The 18,350-nt window shown below is 44.0% G+C and overlaps 1 protein-coding gene across 3 annotated transcripts; it reads right to left on the minus strand.

Moving 5' to 3' along the window:
• Window positions 1-927: 927 nt before the first annotated feature.
• stoml1 (stomatin (EPB72)-like 1) lies at window positions 928-13,275 on the minus strand. 3 transcript variants are annotated; one of them, XR_004211134.1, is made up of 8 exons: window positions 12,078-12,969; window positions 11,503-11,609; window positions 11,254-11,403; window positions 9,576-9,779; window positions 7,035-7,266; window positions 3,872-4,093; window positions 3,232-3,486; window positions 2,009-3,166 (listed from the first exon to the last, which is right to left on the minus strand). XR_004211134.1 is itself a non-coding variant. In XM_020474020.2 (7 exons), exons 1-7 carry the CDS (start codon window positions 12,241-12,243, stop codon window positions 3,284-3,286), a joined length of 1,284 nt encoding a protein of 427 aa, XP_020329609.1. In that variant the 5' UTR covers window positions 12,244-13,275; the 3' UTR covers window positions 928-3,283. The 3 variants fall into 3 exon arrangements, 2 of the variants coding, with proteins under 2 accessions (XP_020329609.1, XP_031688736.1); XM_020474020.2 differs by having other exon boundaries at window positions 928-3,486; window positions 12,078-13,275; XM_031832876.1 differs by lacking the exon at window positions 9,576-9,779 and having other exon boundaries at window positions 2,079-3,486; window positions 12,078-12,424.
• Window positions 13,276-18,350: the final 5,075 nt, after the last annotated feature.

Consider the following 18,350-nt stretch of genomic DNA (forward strand, 5'->3'; position numbering starts at 1 on the left):
CTACTCTTCCTGGGGTTTATTATGGATCCCCATGAGTTCCTGCCAAGGCAGCAGCTACTCTTCCTGGGGTTTATTATGGATCCCCATTAGTTCCTGCCAAGGCAACAGCTACTCTTCCTGGGGTTTATTATGGATCTCCATTAGTTCCTGCCAAGGCAGCAGCTACTCTTCCTGGGGTTTATTATGGATCCCCATTAGTTCCTGCCAAGGCAGCAGCTACTCTTCCTGGGGTTTATTATGGATCCCCATTAGTTCCTGCCAAGGCAGCAGCTACTCTTCCTGGGGTTTATTATGGATCCCCATTAGTTCCTGCCAAGGCAGCAGCTACTCTTCCTGGGGTTTATTATGGATCCCCATTAGTTCCTGCCAAGGTAGCAGCTACTCTTCCTGGGGTTTATTATGGATCCCCATTAGTTCCTGCCAAGGCAGCAGCTACTCTTCCTGGGGTTTATTATGGATCCCCATTAGTTCCTGCCAAGGCAACAGCTACTCTTCCTGGTGTTTATTATGGATCCCCATTAGTTCCTGCCAAGGCAGCAGCTACTCTTCCTGGGGTTTATTATGGATCCCCAGTAGTTCCTGCCAAGGCAACAGCTACTCTTCCTGGTGTTTATTATGGATCCCCATTAGTTCCTGCCAAGGCAGCAGCTACTCTTCCTGGGGTTTATTATGGATCTCCATTAGTTCCTGCCAAGGCAACAGCTACTCTTCCTGGGGTTTATTATGGATCCCCATTAGTTCCTGCAGAGGCAGTAGCTACTCTTCCTGGGGTTTATTATGGATCCCATTAGTTCCTGCAGAGGCAGCAGCTACTCTTCCTGGGGTTTACTATGTATCCCCATTAGTTCCTGCCAAGGCAGCAGCTACTCTTCCTGCGGTCCAGCAAAATCAAGGCAGCTTACATAATTTTAAAAACACACTCACAGATTTCACCTGTGTGCCCTCAGGCCCCCAATATATTTATTACAGAATACACAACACACTGTGTGCCCTCAGGCCCCTACTCCACCACTACCACATATCTACAGTACTAAATCCATGTGTATGTGTATGTATAGTGTGTGTGTTATCGTGTGTGTGTATGCATGTGTCTGTGTGTGTCTCTTCACAGTCCCCGCTGTTCCATAAGGTGTGTTTTTATCTGCTTTTTAAATCTGATTCTCCTGCTGCATCAGTTACCTGATGTGGAATAGAGTTCCATGTAGTCATGGCTCTATGTAGTACTGTTGAATAGAGTTCCATGTAGTCATGGCTCTATGTAGTACTGTGGAATAGAGTTCCATGTAGTCATGGCTCTATGTAGTACTGTGGAATAGAGTTCCATGTAGTCATGGCTCTATGTAGTAATGTGGAATAGAGTTCCATGTAGTCATGGCTCTATGTAGTACTGTGGAATAGAGTTCCATGTAGTCATGGCTCTATGTAGTACTGTGGAATAGAGTTCCATGTAGTCATGGCTCTATGTAGTACTGTGGAATAGAGTTCCATGTAGTCGTGGCTCTATGTAGTACTGTGGAATAGAGTTCCATGTAGTCATGGCTCTATGTAGTACTGTGGAATAGAGTTCCATGTAGTCATGGCTCTATGTAGTACTGTGGAATAGAGTTCCATGTAGTCATGGCTCTATGTAGTACTGTGGAATAGAGTTCCATGTAGTCATGGCTCTATGTAGTACTGTGGAATAGAGTTCCATGTAGTCATGGCTCTATGTAGTACTGTTGAATAGAGTTCCATGTAGTCATGGCTCTATGTAGTACTGTGGAATAGAGTTCCATGTAGTCATGGCTCTATGTAGTACTGTGGAATAGAGTTCCATGTAGTCATGGCTCTATGTAGTACTGTGGAATAGAGTTCCATGTAGTCATGGCTCTATGTAGTACTGTGGAATAGAGTTCCATGTAGTCATGGCTCTATGTAGTACTGTGGAATAGAGTTCCATGTGGTCATGGCTCTATGTAGTACTGTGGAATAGAGTTCCATGTAGTCATGGCTCTATGTAGTACTGTGGAATAGAGTTCCATGTAGTCATGGCTCTATGTAGTACTGTGGAATAGAGTTCCATGTAGTCATGGCTCTATGTAGTACTGTGCACCTCCCATAGTCTGTTCTGGACTTGGGGACTGTGAAGAGACTGTGTGCCAGTAGTTTAAACAGACAGCTCGGTACCTTCAGCTTGTCAACACTTCATACAAAAACACGTAATGAGGAAGTCAAATCTCTCTTCCACTTTGAGCCATGAGAGATTGACATGCTTGTCATCTATGTTACTTTTTAAACCACAACATCAAAGAGATGGGTCTATATGAACTGTTATTAGTAACCATGTATTTCTAGGACCTGGTATTTATATAAAGGCTGGTCTGAAGCCAGTGGTTAAGGTCAGAACAATGTATTTCTAGGACCTGGTATTTATATAAAGGCAGGTCTGAAGCCAGTGGTTAAGGTCAGAACCATGTATTTCTCGGACCTGGTATTTATATAAAGGCAGGTCTGAAGCCAGTGGTTAAGGCCTGAACCATGTATTTATAGGACCTGGTATTTGTATAAGGACAGGTCTGAAGCCAGTGGTTAAGGCCTGAACCATGTATTTCTCGGACGTGGTATTTATATAAAGGCAGGTCTGAAGCCAGTGGTTAAGGCCTGAACCATGTATTTCTAGGACGTGGTATTTATATAAAGGCAGGTCTGAAGCCAGTGGTTAAGGTCAGAACCATGTATTTCTCGGACCTGGTATTTATATAAAGGCAGGTCTGAAGCCAATGGTTAAGGCCTGAACCATGTATTTATAGGACCTGGTATTTGTATAAGGACAGGTCTGAAGCCAGTGGTTAAGGCCTGAACCATGTATTTCTAGGACGTGGTATTTATATAAGGACAGGTCTGAAGCCAGTGGTTAAGGCCTGAACCATGTATTTCTAGGACCTGGTATTTATATAAGGACAGGTCTGAAGCCAGTGGTTAAGGCCTGAACCATGTATTTCTAGGACGTGGTATTTATATAAAGGCAGGTCTGAAGCCAGTGGTTAAGGTCAGAACCATGTATTTCTAGGACCTGGTATTTATATAAAGGCAGGTCTGAAGCCAGTGGTTAAGGTCAGAACCATGTATTTCTAGGACCTGGTATTTATATAAGGGCAGGTCTGAAGCCAGTGGTTAAGGTCAGAACCATGTATTTCTAGGACCTGGTATTTATATAAGGGCAGGTCTGAAGCCAGTGGTTAAGGTCAGAACCATGTATTTCTAGGACCTGGTATTTATATAAGGGCAGGTCTGAAGCCAGTGGTTAAGGCCGGAGTAGCTTGATGACTTCCTCCAGCTTCATGGCAGTCTTCAGGTCTCCCTGGACCTTGAGTCGCCCAGTGGCGTAGGCTGCGAAGGGTCGTAGGGTTCCCTCGAACATAGCCAGCAGGTCCTGGTCCGTCATACTGAGGGTGACGTCTGGTACCTGGCCTTCTGGAGGGGACCCTGGTCCGGCTGAGCCACTACCTACACACAGAAGAGGGGAACTCACTGTTAGTCTGTTATCTGACAGAGATGATGTGATAACGACTTACTAAATACAGACTAAGCCCTAAACTAGAAAGGATGTTCAATCCTATTGAAAGTTATCTTTCGTGAGGGATGAATGTGTCTGGGGAAACTGGCCCTAAAAAGGTTTATCTTATCAAACACAGGCCGGAGGGATAGAGACTGTTACCATAACTACAGAGGATAAGTCATTTGCTTTACATGACAAAGGAGGTCCAAAGACTATGTTTGCAAAACAATGTCACGCCAGTTTCCCAGACCTAGAACAAACCATCCTCGGAGAATGCTTTTTGTCCAGGAAACCCGGCCCTATAAGACTCTATAGAATGACAGTTTGTCTCACCTTGGCTGAGGTCTACGTAATAGCTTGTCTGTTGTCCGTCAGGCGATTGGAGGAGGAACAGGAAGCAGGCTCCCACCTGACTGACCAGAGACTCTGAGAGGAGAAGGCCCTCGTACAGTTCCAGCACTGACATGGGCCTGGTTACAGCTTCATCCCTGGCTCCGGTACGACTTATAGCCAGGGGAGCACTGCTCACCTCGTCTGAGAAGCTGATGCTGTCCTCTGAGGACACAGAGATACAGATAAGCTGATGCTGTCCTCTGAGGACACAGAGATACAGATGAGCTGATGCTGTCCTCTGAGGACACAGAGATACAGATGAGCTGATGCTGTCCTCTGAGGACACAGAGATACAGATGAGCTGATGCTGTCCTCTGAGGACACAGAGATACAGATGAGCTGATGCTGTCCTCTGAGGACACAGAGATACAGATAAGCTGATGCTGTCCTCTGAGGACACAGAGATACAGATGAGCTGATGCTGTTCTCTGAGGACACAGAGATACAGATGAGCTGATGCTGTCCTCTGAGGACACAGAGATACAGATGAGCTGATGCTGTCCTCTGAGGACACAGAGATACAGATGAGCTGATGCTGTCCTCTGAGGACACAGAGATACAGATGAGCTGATGCTGTCCTCTGAGGACACAGAGATACAGATGAGCTGATGCTGTCCTCTGAGGACACAGAGATACAGATGAGCTGATGCTGTCCTCTGAGGACACAGAGATACAGATGAGCTGATGCTGTCCTCTGAGGACACAGAGATACAGATGAGCTGATGCTGTCCTCTGAGGACACAGAGATACAGATGAGCTGATGCTGTCCTCTGAGGACACAGAGATACAGATGAGCTGATGCTGTCCTCTGAGGACACAGAGATACAGATAAGCTGATGCTGTCCTCTGAGGACACAGAGATACAGATGAGCTGATGCTGTCCTCTGAGGACACAGAGATACAGATGAGCTGATGCTGTCCTCTGAGGACACAGAGATACAGATAAGCTGATGCTGTCCTCTGAGGACACAGAGATACAGATGAGCTGATGCTGTCCTCTGAGGACACAGAGATACAGATGAGCTGATGCTGTCCTCTGAGGACACAGAGATACAGATGAGCTGATGCTGTCCTCTGAGGACACAGAGATACAGATGAGCTGATGCTGTCCTCTGAGGACACAGAGATACAGATAAGCTGATGCTGTCCTCTGAGGACACAGAGATACAGATGAGCTGATGCTGTCCTCTGAGGACACAGAGATACAGATGAGCTGATGCTGTCCTCTGAGGACACAGAGATACAGATGAGCTGATGCTGTCCTCTGAGGACACAGAGATACAGATGAGCTGATGCTGTCCTCTGAGGACACAGAGATACAGATGAGCTGATGCTGTCCTCTGAGGACACAGAGATATAGATGAGCTGATGCTGTCCTCTGAGGACACAGAGATACAGATGAGCTGATGCTGTCCTCTGAGGACACAGAGATACAGATGAGCTGATGCTGTCCTCTGAGGACACAGAGATACAGATGAGCTGATGCTGTCCTCTGAGGACACAGAGATACAGATAAGCTGATGCTGTCCTCTGAGGACACAGAGATACAGATGAGCTGATGCTGTCCTCTGAGGACACAGAGATACAGATGAGCTGATGCTGTCCTCTGAGGACACAGAGATACAGATGAGCTGATGCTGTCCTCTGAGGACAGAGATACAGATAAGCTGATGCTGTCCTCTGAGGACACAGAGATACAGATGAGCTGATGCTGTATAGTAAAAGAAAATGTCAAACTTGAATGAGTAGGTGTGCCCAAACTTTAGACTGGTACTGTACTGTACTGTACTGTACTGTACTGTACTGTACTGTCTGTCTGTCTGTCTGTCTGTCTGTCTGTCTGTCTGTCTGTCTGTCTGTCTGTCTGTCTGTCTGTCTGTCTGTCTGTCTGTCTGTCTGTCTGTCTGTCTGTCTGTCTGTCTGTCTGTCTGTCTGTCTGTCTGTCTGTCTGTCTGTCTGTCTGTCTGTCTGTCTGTCTGTCTGTCTGTCTGTCTGTCTGTCTGTCTGTCTGTCTGTCTGTCTGTCTGTCTGTCTGTCTGTCTGTCTGTCTGTCTGTCTGTCTGTCTGTCTGTCTGTCTGTCTGTCTGTCTGTCTGTCTGTCTGTCTGTCTGTCTGTCTGTCTGTCTGTCTGTCTGTCTGTCTGTCTGTCTGTCTGTCTGTCTGTCTGTCTGTCTGTCTGTCTGTCTGTCTGTCTGTCTGTCTGTCTGTCTGTCTGTCTGTCTGTCTGTCTGTCTGTCTGTCTGTCTGTCTGTCTGTCTGTCTGTCTGTCTGTCTGTCTGTCTGTCTGTCTGTCTGTCTGTCTGTCTGTCTGTCTGTCTGTCTGTCTGTCTGTCTGTCTGTCTGTCTGTCTGTCTGTCTGTCTGTCTGTCTGTCTGTCTGTCTGTATGTCTGTATGTCTGTATGTCTGTATGTATGTATGTATAGTGGGGAGAACAAGTATTTGATACACTGCCGATTTTGCAGGTTTTCCTACTTACAAAGCATGTAGAGGTCTGTAATTTTTATCATAGTTACACTTCAACTGTGAGAGACGGAATCTAAAACAAAAATCCAGAAAATGAATTTGTATGATTTTTAAGTAATTAATTTGCATTTAGGGGAGTAGGGGAGCTCCATTGTTACTATGTGACTGTACCTGTCCTAACCAGGGGAGGTATATTGTTACTGTACCTGTCCTAACCAGGGGAGGTCCATTGTTACTATGTGACTGTACCTGTCCTAACCAGGGGAGGTCCACTGTGACCGTACCTGTCCTAAACAGGGGAGCTCCATTGTTACTATGTGACTGTACCTGTCCTAACCAGGGGAGGTCCATTGTTACTATGTGACATTACCTGTCCTAACCAGGGGAGGTCCATTGTGACTGTATCTGTCCTAACCCAGGGAGCTCCATTGTTACTATGTGACTGTACCTGTCCTAACCAGGGGAGGTCCATTGTGACTATACCTGTCCTAACCAGGGGAGGTCCATTGTTACTATGTGACTGTACCTGTCCTAACCAGGGGAGGTATATTGTTACTGTACCTGTCCTAACCAGGGGAGGTCCATTGTTACTATGTGACTGTACCTGTCCTAACCAGGGGAGGTCCATTGTGACTGTACCTGTCCTAACCAGGGGAGCTCCATTGTTACCGCCAGCCATATTGCCCAGGAAGTGCATAGCCAGTTGTTGTATGGGTCCGGCCAGGCCCTCGAGACCAGGAATAGAGGGGGGTAGGATGACCGAGCCAGGCCCAGATGAATGGTCCTCTGGGGGCTTCAGGACAGCACCTACAGTCAGCTCCACCCTGTCTACCTCCAGACCCCAGGGCTTGGTCATCTCATTGATGTCCATCTGGGAAAGAAAGGTTAAGAAACCATGGTGATTTCACATCCTCTCTCCTTCTATAAAACACTTTGTAGGAGAGGACCTAAACGGAGGAACTGCAATGGGTTTTCAGAAGGAGGCGAGAGGAAGTGAGGGAAGATGGAGAGAGGGAACATCCACTTCAACGGTACAAGAGACGTTATGAGTCCTAACTTACCAAGATACAGTGACCCTAACAGATTAGATGATAACTGTGACCTGATGCATATTAGGGCTGGGCGATAAGACTGTATTTTACTATATATCACTTTGGGTATATAACGGTATTTCAATGTTTGGTTTGTTAAATATGATATTGCTACATCAAAGATTATGGATATACTGACAAGATACATGTCTCTCAACCCTGACAATGGGAATCATTGTCCACAAAGCGGCATGGAGGGCTGTCTAGCTCCCGCCTATCCTTTCTTTGGATTGGTGGATACGTCTCAATATTATAAAAAATATATATATTTGATGAGGGTTGTTGAGGTCAACCGTCTGTTTTCAATGGAGAGAGACGCTATGATACCAACCTCATACCATTTCTCTGGCTACGTGAAGTAGCAAAGAGAAAACATTTAATGTATCCAAAGATTATAGGGTCCCCTAGAAAACGCTGACCAACACTTTGGTTCCTACCCTGTCACAATAACTCCTCCCTGGCATTTTCATTTGTTGTCATGTCAAACACTGTATTCAAAGTGCCCACTATTATATTCTAACTATAGAATGAATCATTATATTTCCATGATTCCAACAGTTCATCCAAGAGTTTTGATCTAAATCGCATTTTCAATATTAGGTTAAAAAATAAAACCTAGATTTATTTGCCCATATCTTGCAGCCCTGTGTGGCGGTGTGGAAATGATCTCAAATGAGTGCAGGAAATACAGAAACGAATGAAAATGCTGAAATCTTTTTGGGGTTGAAGTTTAATTGAACAAGATGGGTAAATGGTAAGTTAGTCTAGCGACCAGCTATTTAAACCTGTAGTATGGATGGATGTAGATACCCACGAGCCACTGCAGCCCACAAGCCACTCAGTTTTTTATGGTCTCACCCCCATCAAAGTTGCCCATCCCTGCTATAAACCAATCAGAATGGAGAAAGAACCATTGAAATCACTTAGAATGTTATGTGTTGTCATCCTAGGGTGACACAGTACCAACATAAAACTGTCATAAATTTGAAAAATAAATGTGAAATTATATTTTTTGCCATATCGCCCAGCACTAATGCATATTAAGTGTTATATTTAAATACACGGAACAAAAATAAAATATCCCTGAAATACTCTGTAAGCACAAAAAGCTTCTTCCTCTAACATTTTGGCCCCAAATTAGTTTATATCCCTGTTAGTGAGCGTTTCTCCTTTGCCAAGATAATCCGTCCACCTGACAGGTGTGGCATATCAAGAAGCCGATTAAAAATCATAATCAATTTCATAGGTGCACCTTGTGCTGGGGACAATAAAAGGCCACTCTAAAATGTGCCGTTTTGTCACACAAAACAATGCCACAGTTGTCTCAAGTTGAGGGAGCGTGCATTTGGCAGTACGTCCAACCGCCCTCACAACCACAAACCACATGTATGGCGTCATGTGGGCGAGCGGTTTGCTGATGTCAGCGTTGTGAACAGAGTGCCCCATAGTGGTGGTGGGGTTATGATATGGGCAGGCAGAAGCTGCCGACAACGAACACAACTGCATTTTAAATCGATGGCAATTTGAATGCATAGAGATACCGTGATGAGATCCTGAGGCCCATTCATCTGTCACCATCACCTCATGTTTCAGCATGATAATGCACGGTCCCATGTCCCAAGGATCTGTATACTATTCCTGGAAGCTGAAAATGTCCCAGTTCTTCCATGGCCTGCATACTCACCAGACATGTTACCCATTGAGCATGTTTGGGATGCTCTGGATTGACGTGTACAACAGCGTGTTCCAATTCCCACCAATATCCAGCCACTTCACACAGCCATTGAGGTGGAGTGGGACAACATTCCACAGGCCACAATCAACATCCTGATCAACTCTTATGTGAAGGAGATGTGTCATGCTGCATGAGGCAAATGGTGGTCACACCAGATACTGACTGGTTTTCTGATCCACACCCCTACCTTTTATTTTAAAGGTATCTGTGACCAACAGATGCATATCTGTATTCCCAGTCATGTGAAATCTATAGTTTAGGGCCTAATACATTTATTTAAATGGACTGATTTCCTTATCTGAACATGTTGAGTTGATATTCTTGTTCAGTATATGATGTGTACTGCTGCCTCACCCCAAGGTATTCTCCCAGTTTGATTCTCTCAGTCTGAATCTCCCTGACGCTCTTCCTGCCCAGGCTGGTTGTCATGGCGTTGTGGGCAGTGAGGCGTGTGGAGGCGTTAAGATCCTGAACCGACACCACTGACATCACCGGGCTCCAGATACGGAACTGAATATCTGCCCCTACAGACACCACACCTCCGTCCCTGGTAGTAACCTGTTATACCGCAGCAGAGAGAGGGTTATAACTGTTATAGAGAGGGTTATAACTGTTATAGAGAGGGTTATAACTGTTATAGAGAGGGTTATAACTGTTATAGAGAGGGTTATAACTGTTATAGAGAGGGTTATAACTGTTAGAGGATTATAACTGTTATAGAGAGGGTTATAACTGTTATAGAGAGGGTTATAACTGTTATAGAGACGGTTATAACTGTTATAGAGAGGGTTATAACTGTTAGAGGATTATAACTGTTATAGAGAGGGTTATAACTGTTATAGAGAGGGTTATAACTGTTATAGAGAGGGTTATAACTGTTAAAGAGAGGGTTATAACTGTTATAGAGAGGGTTATATAACTGGATATCTGCCCCTACAGACACCATACCACCGTCCCTGGTAGTAACCTGTTATACCGCAGCAGAGAGAGGGTTATAACTGTTAGAGGATTATAACTGTTATAGAGGTTATAACTGTTATAGAGAGGGTTATAACTGTTATAGAGGTTATAACTGTTATAGAGAGGGTTATAACTGTTATAGAGAGGGTTATAACTGTTATAGAGGTTATAACTGTTATAGAGAGGGTTATAACTGTTATAGAGAGGGTTATAACTGTTATAGAGAGGATTATAACTGTTATAGAGAGGGTTATAACTGTTATAGAGAGGGTTATAACTGTTATAGAGAGGGTTATAACTGTTATAGAGAGGGTTATAACTGTTATAGAGAGGATTATAACTGTTATAGAGAGGGTTATAACTGTTATAGAGAGGGTTATAACTGTTATAGAGAGGGTTATAACTGTTATAGAGAGGATTATAACTGTTATAGAGAGGATTATAACTGTTATAGAGGGTTATAACTGTTATAACTGTTATAGAGGGTTATAACTGTTATAGAGAGGGTTATATAACTGGATATCTGCCCCTACAGACACCATAACTCCGTCCCTGGTAGTAACCTGTTATACCGCAGCAGAGAGAGGGTTATAACTGTTAGAGGGTTATAACTGTTATAGAGAGGGTTATAACTGTTATAGAGAGGGTTATAACTGTTATAGAGAGGGTTATAACTGTTATAGAGAGGGTTATAACTGTTATAGAGAGGGTTATAACTGTTATAGAGAGGGTTATAACTGTTATAGAGAGGATTATAACTGTTATAGAGAGGGTTATAACTGTTATAGAGAGGGTTATAGAACTAGATATCTGCTCCTACAGACACCACACCGCCGTCCCTGGCAGGGACCTGTGTCAGTGCTCTGTGGCGGTGACCTGTAGTGGTGACCTGTAGTGGTGACCTGTAGATGTGTTCGTGTGGAGTAGTGGTTACTTAGGGCACTATAATTTACATTTGAGCCCTTTAGCAGACAGTCAGAACTAAAAACAGCAGTTTGATTTGTACCCTGCACATCATTAATGTTTGAGCTAGATTGCGTGTGTGTGTGTGTGTGCGCGTGTGTGTGTGTACCTGGCATGGAGGGATGTTGAAGGCCCGGGTTCGTAGGTCAACTCTCTGCCACTGGTCAATAAGAGGCAGAAGCAACACCACTCCTGGCCCTTTAGGAGGACGTACTCTGCCCAGACGAAACACTACGATGCGCTGATAGTTAGGGACAACCTGTAGGACAGATATTCCTGTTAATAAATCAACAGAGATAGTGTGTTACCTTCAGTACGAACCAGCCTGATATGGGAAGGGTATGAAGGTGTGTGTTACCTTCAGTACGAACCAGCCTGATATGGGGAAGGTTATGAAGGTGCAGATATAGACCATGAAGCAGACAATAACATTGCAGATCCAGGACAGCCATCCCTGAGTGGAGTCTGGAGAATAGAGAAGAGATGTTAGGTTTGATCTAGGAGCTAATCAAATACATTTGAGAAAATAAGAACCAGTCCATCACAGTCTACCTAATCATAATTATAAATACTGTAGAGAACGGATGGAGCGGGTGTTCTGAACGCATAACGGGAAGGCTCGTGCCCGCATGCTACAACTTTCTTTCAAGCCACTTCACATGTCCGCATACGCGTTGCGATGGCCTCCCGCCATTCCACTTCTGACACCAACGTAGCAAACAGGGGGGAATGGGAAACGAACCTAGGTCTCGAGTAAAGCGTGGATCACTATTACAAAACGGCACTTGCATACCAAGCTAACATATGACAGCTGTTGTTGCAAGAAGAAATTGCTGGAAAAAACTGAGCAACGATCTGTTAGGTAGTTAGTACCGACGTTGTATGTAACGTTATCTAACTAACGAGTCGTGCATTAATTTAGCCAATACTTACCACTGTAGTCGTTGTCTCTAACATTGGGGATGTAGTCAAACGAATGTCCTTTATGATGGTGGAATGGAGATTGGACGAAGCTTTCTGTCGCCACGAACAACCCCGGTTTGGCAGTGAGCAAATCTCGTTGCGGTAGAGACTGATATCCAGACGCTTTATTATACATTGTCCTGTAAACTTTAACGCTCAATAACGACCTCACTAAATAAGTTAAATATGTGTGTATTTATGGACAAAATCATGGCATTAAATAGATGTTTTAACGGTCAAATTATTGATTTTTTAAATGTATTTTGTTGGCAGCAAGTGCGTTACTTCCGTGTTTACCTGTTGCTCGGCTGCAGGGCAAAGTGCAGCTTGAGGAGAGAGTTAGGAATACACTGCCATCTAGCGGACGGCTGGTCTGTGTTCCGGTCTAACGTTACACTCCTTGTTCTCTGTGCTCCACCAAACATGGCACTGCACTTACATAACTTAAATGTACTTTTAGTAACTTCATTTTAGGACAGAATCAATAAAGCCTTCACTGATACCCACGGCCCCGCACCCTCCTTTCGTTTGTCCTGTACTTATTTTTCAATTTTTTTCTATCCTATTGGCCCGTTCAAGAAAATATCTGCATATTTCCGTTAGGGAACGCCTACTCTGTGTGCAATAACTTAATTCACCTTTACACTCCTTTTAAACAGCGCGATATTTTTTTTTACAACTTGAGCAAAGGTTAAAGTCTACACAATGTAGTCCACTCTGTTCGTATCAGATTCTAGTTTTGGGAACAGAAAACTGTATTGTGATAAAATGTTTCATCGATGAGAAAATGTGCAGAATTTCAGCCAAAATCGATCTCCTTCCATCTTGTCCCACTGCCGGACACTGGGCTTCCTCTCACTGCCAGAATGATGGTGAGTGGAAACGCCAAGCGGATGCTTCACAGTTATACATCCGGTGAAATATCTGTCTCATCGTTCTATCTGTGGCTGAACGTTTTCACCGCCTCCCACGCCATATTCGCGCTGCCCAACGGCCCCTCGCCATTTGTCACCGCTTTCCTTCCATTGAAAATGAATGGGAAGCGGTGTTTCACGGTGTCGGTACACGCTTCACCTCTTCCTCTCTGCGGAAACTAGCGAGCGAACCAGCGTCCCTCAGTCTTACTATATGTATAACATGTATCTGATGCTGTCTGGTCAGAAACAGTATGACACGCCCCTTATGTCCAGACGGTATCAGATATATGGTCTACACGGAGACAGGGCTGTTTCGCTCTCTCGGATGCTTTATCTGAGATATCGGTCAGATATCGGTCAAATAAATTAGAAATAAATACATTATCTGGATGTGCAAGGACGTACGATAGGGCGGACCAGGACTCCTAGGCCCCGTCCATAAATCCGGCCATTTACTGGTATAGCCAGGTGCATGATGAGATTATTATGGACAAAAGTGCAAGATTAATTTTATTTGTCTAATGGCAGCTAAGCATCGACAATCATGTCACCAGAATAAGACCCTTGATATTTATTGAAAGGAGCATCAACCTCATCTCTGTGCACTTTCACCACCCTGTGAAGTTAATCATCATTTATTTAATTTGTAGCCTAATAAACTGCGTGCTTTCCTACGATGTGATGGCTTTTCTGATTACAAAACTTTTCTTACATAAAAAGGTTGGTTGAAACCTGGTTGAAACCTGGTTGAAACCTGGTGGAAACCTGGTTGAAACCTGGTTGAAACCTGGTTGAAACCTGGTGGAAACCTGGTTGAAACCTGGTGGAAACCTGGTTGAAACCTGGTTGAAACCTGGTTGAAACCTGGTGGAAACCTGGTTGAAACCTGGTGGAAACCTGGTTGAAACCTGGTTGAAACCTGGTTGAAACCTGGTGGAAACCTGGTTGAAACCTGGTTGAAACCTGGTTGAAACATGGTTGAAACCTGGTTGAAACCTGGTTGAAACCTGGTTGAAACCTGGTTGAAACATGGTTGAAACCTGGTTGAAACCTGGTTGAAACCTGGTGGAAACCTGGTTGAAACCTGGTTGATGTCAAGCCATTTTGAGGATGCTGGAATTATACACTATATTCCAAAATCCTGTGCATTAATATGGCTTTCCACTAGATGTAGGCACATTGCTGCTATAACAGCCTCCACTCTTCTGGGAAGTCTTTCCACTAGATGTAGGAACATTGCTGCTATAACAGCCTCCACTCTTCTGGGAAGTCTTTCCACTAGATGTAGGCACATTGCTGCTATAACAGCCTCCACTCTTCTGGGAAGACTTTCCACTAGATGTAGGCACATTGCTGCTATAACAGCCTCCACTCTTCTGGGAAGACTTTCCACTAGATGTAGGCACATTGCTGCTATAACAGCCTCCACTCTTCTGGGAAGTCTTTCCACTAGATGTAGGCACCATGCTGCTATAACAGCCTCCACTCTTCTGGGAAGGCTTTCCACTAGATGCTGGAATATTGCTGCTATAACAGCCTCCACTCTTCTGGGAAGGCTTTCCACTAGATGTTGGAACATTGCTGCTATAACAGCCTCCACTCTTCTGGGAAGGCTTTCCACTAGATCTTGGTTTCGAATCTCAGTTTTCTGAAAAACTGGAAAATGCATCTTCTTTAGGAGTCATATTTATATCCTGTCGACTAATGATCATTCATCCACACTGTGTGTCCCATCATTGCAGGTAATTTATGACAAATGTATAAAGTATTTGTTTAATAAACCCAGCCAGCGTATTAGCCTGGTTTTGTTCGTTTAGGAAAATATGTTGGATATTCCAGTTGTATTGTATTTCTTCGCCACAAGATGGAGACAATGAGTCATTTTTCAGGTTCATTTTCTACATCTTGAATACTAAAATGGATGATGGTTTATTATGAGGTTGTGAATGTGAGATTACACATGGAAACAATGTGTTTTTATTATACTAAATGAGGAATGATTAGAAATGGTTAAATCCACAATATGATCACAATGATCTTGATAGACATTTCGATCGTTTTTTTGTTTTTTTTTCGTATATTATTATACGGCAGATTGATGGAGAATTGCTGTGGGAGTGCTATTTATATCGCGTCGACTAACGATCATTCATCCATGCTGTGTGTGTCCCGTCCCGTCAGCGTTGGAAATAAACGAACTAGTTAAATAAAGGTTAAATTTAAAAATAAAAATAAATCCATCCATTGCTCCTTCCTGTGTTGACTCACTGACTTGAGAGACGGGACCAGGCTTTGTGGGAGAGGGAATTGCAATGCTGAAACAGGAAAGGGAGAGGGAATTGTAATGCTGAAACAGGAAAGGGAGAGGGAATTGTAATGCTGAAACAGGAAAGGGAGAGGGAATTGTAATGCTGAAACAGGAAAGGGAGAGGGAATTGCAATGCTGAAACAGGAAAGGGAGAGGGAATTGTAATGCTGAAACAGGAAAGGGAGAGGGAATTGTAATGCTGAAACAGGAAAGGGAGAGGGAATTGCAATGCTGAAACAGGAAAGGGAGAGGGAATTGTAATGCTGAAACAGGAAAGGGAGAGGGAATTGTAATGCTGAAACAGGAAAGGGAGAGGGAATTGCAATGCTGAAACAGGAAAGGGAGAGGGAATTGTAATGCTGAAACAGGAAAGGGAGAGGGAATTGTAATGCTGAAACAGGAAAGGGAGAGGGCATTGTAATGCCGAAACAGGAAAGGGAGAGGGCATTGTAATGCTGAAACAGAAAAGGGCCTTTTCGAACCTTTTACCACAAAGTTGAAAGCACAGAATCATCATTGTTTGCTGTAGCGTTAAGATTTCACCCTTCATTGGAACTAAGGGGCCTAGACCATTATTCCTCCTCCACCAAACTTTACAGTTTACACTATGCATTGGGGCAGATAGCGCTCTCATCTGCCAAACCCAGAAACTGCTAGATGGTGAAACATGATTAATCACTCCAGAGAACGCGTTTCCAATGGCGAGGAGCTTTACACCACTCCAGCTGACGCTTGGCATTACGCATGGTGATCTTAGGCTTGTGTGCGGCTGCTTGGCCGTGGAAACCCATTTCATGAAACTCCAGATGAACAGTTCTTGGGCTGACGTTGCTTCCAGAGGAAGTTTGGAACTCGGTAGTGAGTGTTGCAACCGAGGACAGATTCATTTTACACATTCCTGTTTTGTGAGATGGTGTGGCCTACCACTTCTTGGCTGAGTCATTGTTGCGCCTAGAAGTTTCCACTTCACAATAACAGCACTGACAGTTGACCGGCGCAGCTCTAGCAAGGCAGAAATTTGACGAACTGACTTGTTGGAAAGGTGGCATCCTATGACAGTGTCACGTTGAAAGTCACTGAGCTCTTCAGTAAGGCCATTCTGCTGCCAATGTTTGTCTATGGAGATTGCATGGCGGTGTGCTTGATTTTTATACACCCGTCAGCAACGGGTGTGGCTGAAATAGCCAAATCCACTAATTTGAAGGGGTGTCCACATACTTCTGTATATATTGTGTATTTTGGAAGAACGTGTGCATACCTACAGGAGACTTTTAAAGTAGCCCAATCAGATTGAAACCATGCCACTGGTTGTGTTTATGCCACACATAAAAGGGAATACATTTATAAAGTAAAATAGTACATATTTAGGCAATATTTAATTTTAGCGTTCTAGGTTCTAGGTTCTAGGTGCTCGAGGAATAGTCGCTCTGATTGGAGAGGAGGCTGAACACGTGTTAAGCTTTCCTGAATAACTGGGCCTGCTGGGAGCATAATGTGAACCACGTTATTATAGGACGACTTGGGAGGATGATGATCTGCAACAGACAGCACATTCAGTGGAATACTTGTATTGTCCCTAAACAAGATCAATAGGGGAGATGTTTCAAATGAAATGAAATCAAACTTTATTTGTCACAAGCGCCGAACACAACAAGTGTAGATGTTACTGTGAAATGCTTTACTTACAAGCCCTTAACTCTTCTTGAACTGCACTGTTGGTTAACAAAATATTGACCAAATAAACTAAAGTAAAAAAATATAAAAAGTAACAATAAGATAACGAGGCTATATACTACAGGGGGTGCCGGTACCGAGTCGGTTTGTGGGGGTACAGATTAGAGGTAATCTGTACATGTAGGTAGGGGTGAAGTGACTATGCGTAGATAATAAACAGCGAGTAGCAGTAGTGTACAGGTTCAGCTGTGTCTCCTGTCTTCACTGTTCTTTCATGATGCCTCTCCACTGCACATCAGCTACTCCTATTTGTTCTTGTCGATTCATATAGAAAATGTATGCAGCTTTTAACGGGTTTCCATGTAGTATGATTGCTAGTTAGCCTACTGCAGATCTGGACAACCGATCCACTATTGTCACTATGAAAGGTGGAGAGTCCGTTACACTGGTACTGACCTGTGGTATAGTAAAAGTTGGCACACTGGAAAACAGTGCATAAGGGAAGTACCAAAACACCTTGATAGGGGAGGAGCATGCAGAAAGTACATAGTGCATAAGGGAAGTACCAAAACACCTTGATAGGGGAGGAGCATGCAGAAAGTACATAGTGCATAAGGGAAGTACCAAAACACCTTGATAGGGGAGGAGCATGCAGAAAGTACATAGTGCATAAGGGAAGTACCAAAACACCTTGATAGGGGAGGAGCATGCAGAAAGTACATAGTGCATAAGGGAAGTACCAAAACACCTTGATAGGGGAGGAGCATGCAGAAAGTACATAGTGCATAAGGGAAGTACCAAAACACCTTGATAGGGGAGGAGCATGCAGAAAGTACATAGTGCATAAGGGAAGTACCAAAACACCTTGATAGGGGAGGAGCATGCAGAAAGTACATAGTGCATAAGGGAAGTACCAAAACACCTTGATAGGGGAGGAGCATGCAGAAAGTACATAGTGCATAAGGGAAGTACCAAAACACCTTGATAGGGGAGGAGCATGCAGAAAGTACATAGTGCATAAGGGAAGTACCAAAACACCGTGATAGGGGAGGAGCATGCAGAAAGTACATAGTGCATAAGGGAAGTACCAAAACACCTTGATAGGGGAGGAGCATGCAGAAAGTACACAGTGCATAAGGGAAGTACCAAAACACCTTGATAGGGGAGGAGCATGCAGAAAGTACACAGTGCATAAGGGAAGTACCAAAACACCTTGATAGGGGAGGAGCATGCAGAAAGTACATAGTGCATAAGGGAAGTACCAAAACACCTTGATAGGGGAGGAGCATGCAGAAAGTACATAGTGCATAAGGGAAGTACCAAAACACCTTGATAGGGGAGGAG

This window comes from Oncorhynchus kisutch, linkage group LG10 (assembly GCF_002021735.2).
Source record: "Oncorhynchus kisutch isolate 150728-3 linkage group LG10, Okis_V2, whole genome shotgun sequence".
In the NCBI taxonomy this organism is placed as follows: Eukaryota; Metazoa; Chordata; class Actinopteri; order Salmoniformes; family Salmonidae; genus Oncorhynchus; species Oncorhynchus kisutch.

Bases quoted from the DNA above. Each gene is read 5' to 3' on its own strand.
- stoml1 (XM_020474020.2), bottom strand. From the start codon at position 12,243: ATGTATAATAAAGCGTCTGGATATCAGTCTCTACCGCAACGAGATTTG. The intron at 11,610-12,077 runs GTAAGTATTGGC...TCTATTCTCCAG, and splicing joins TAGAGACAACGACTACAGTG to ACTCCACTCAGGGATGGCTG. The intron at 11,404-11,502 runs GTAACACACACC...TCTGTCCTACAG, and splicing joins CAGGCTGGTTCGTACTGAAG to GTTGTCCCTAACTATCAGCG.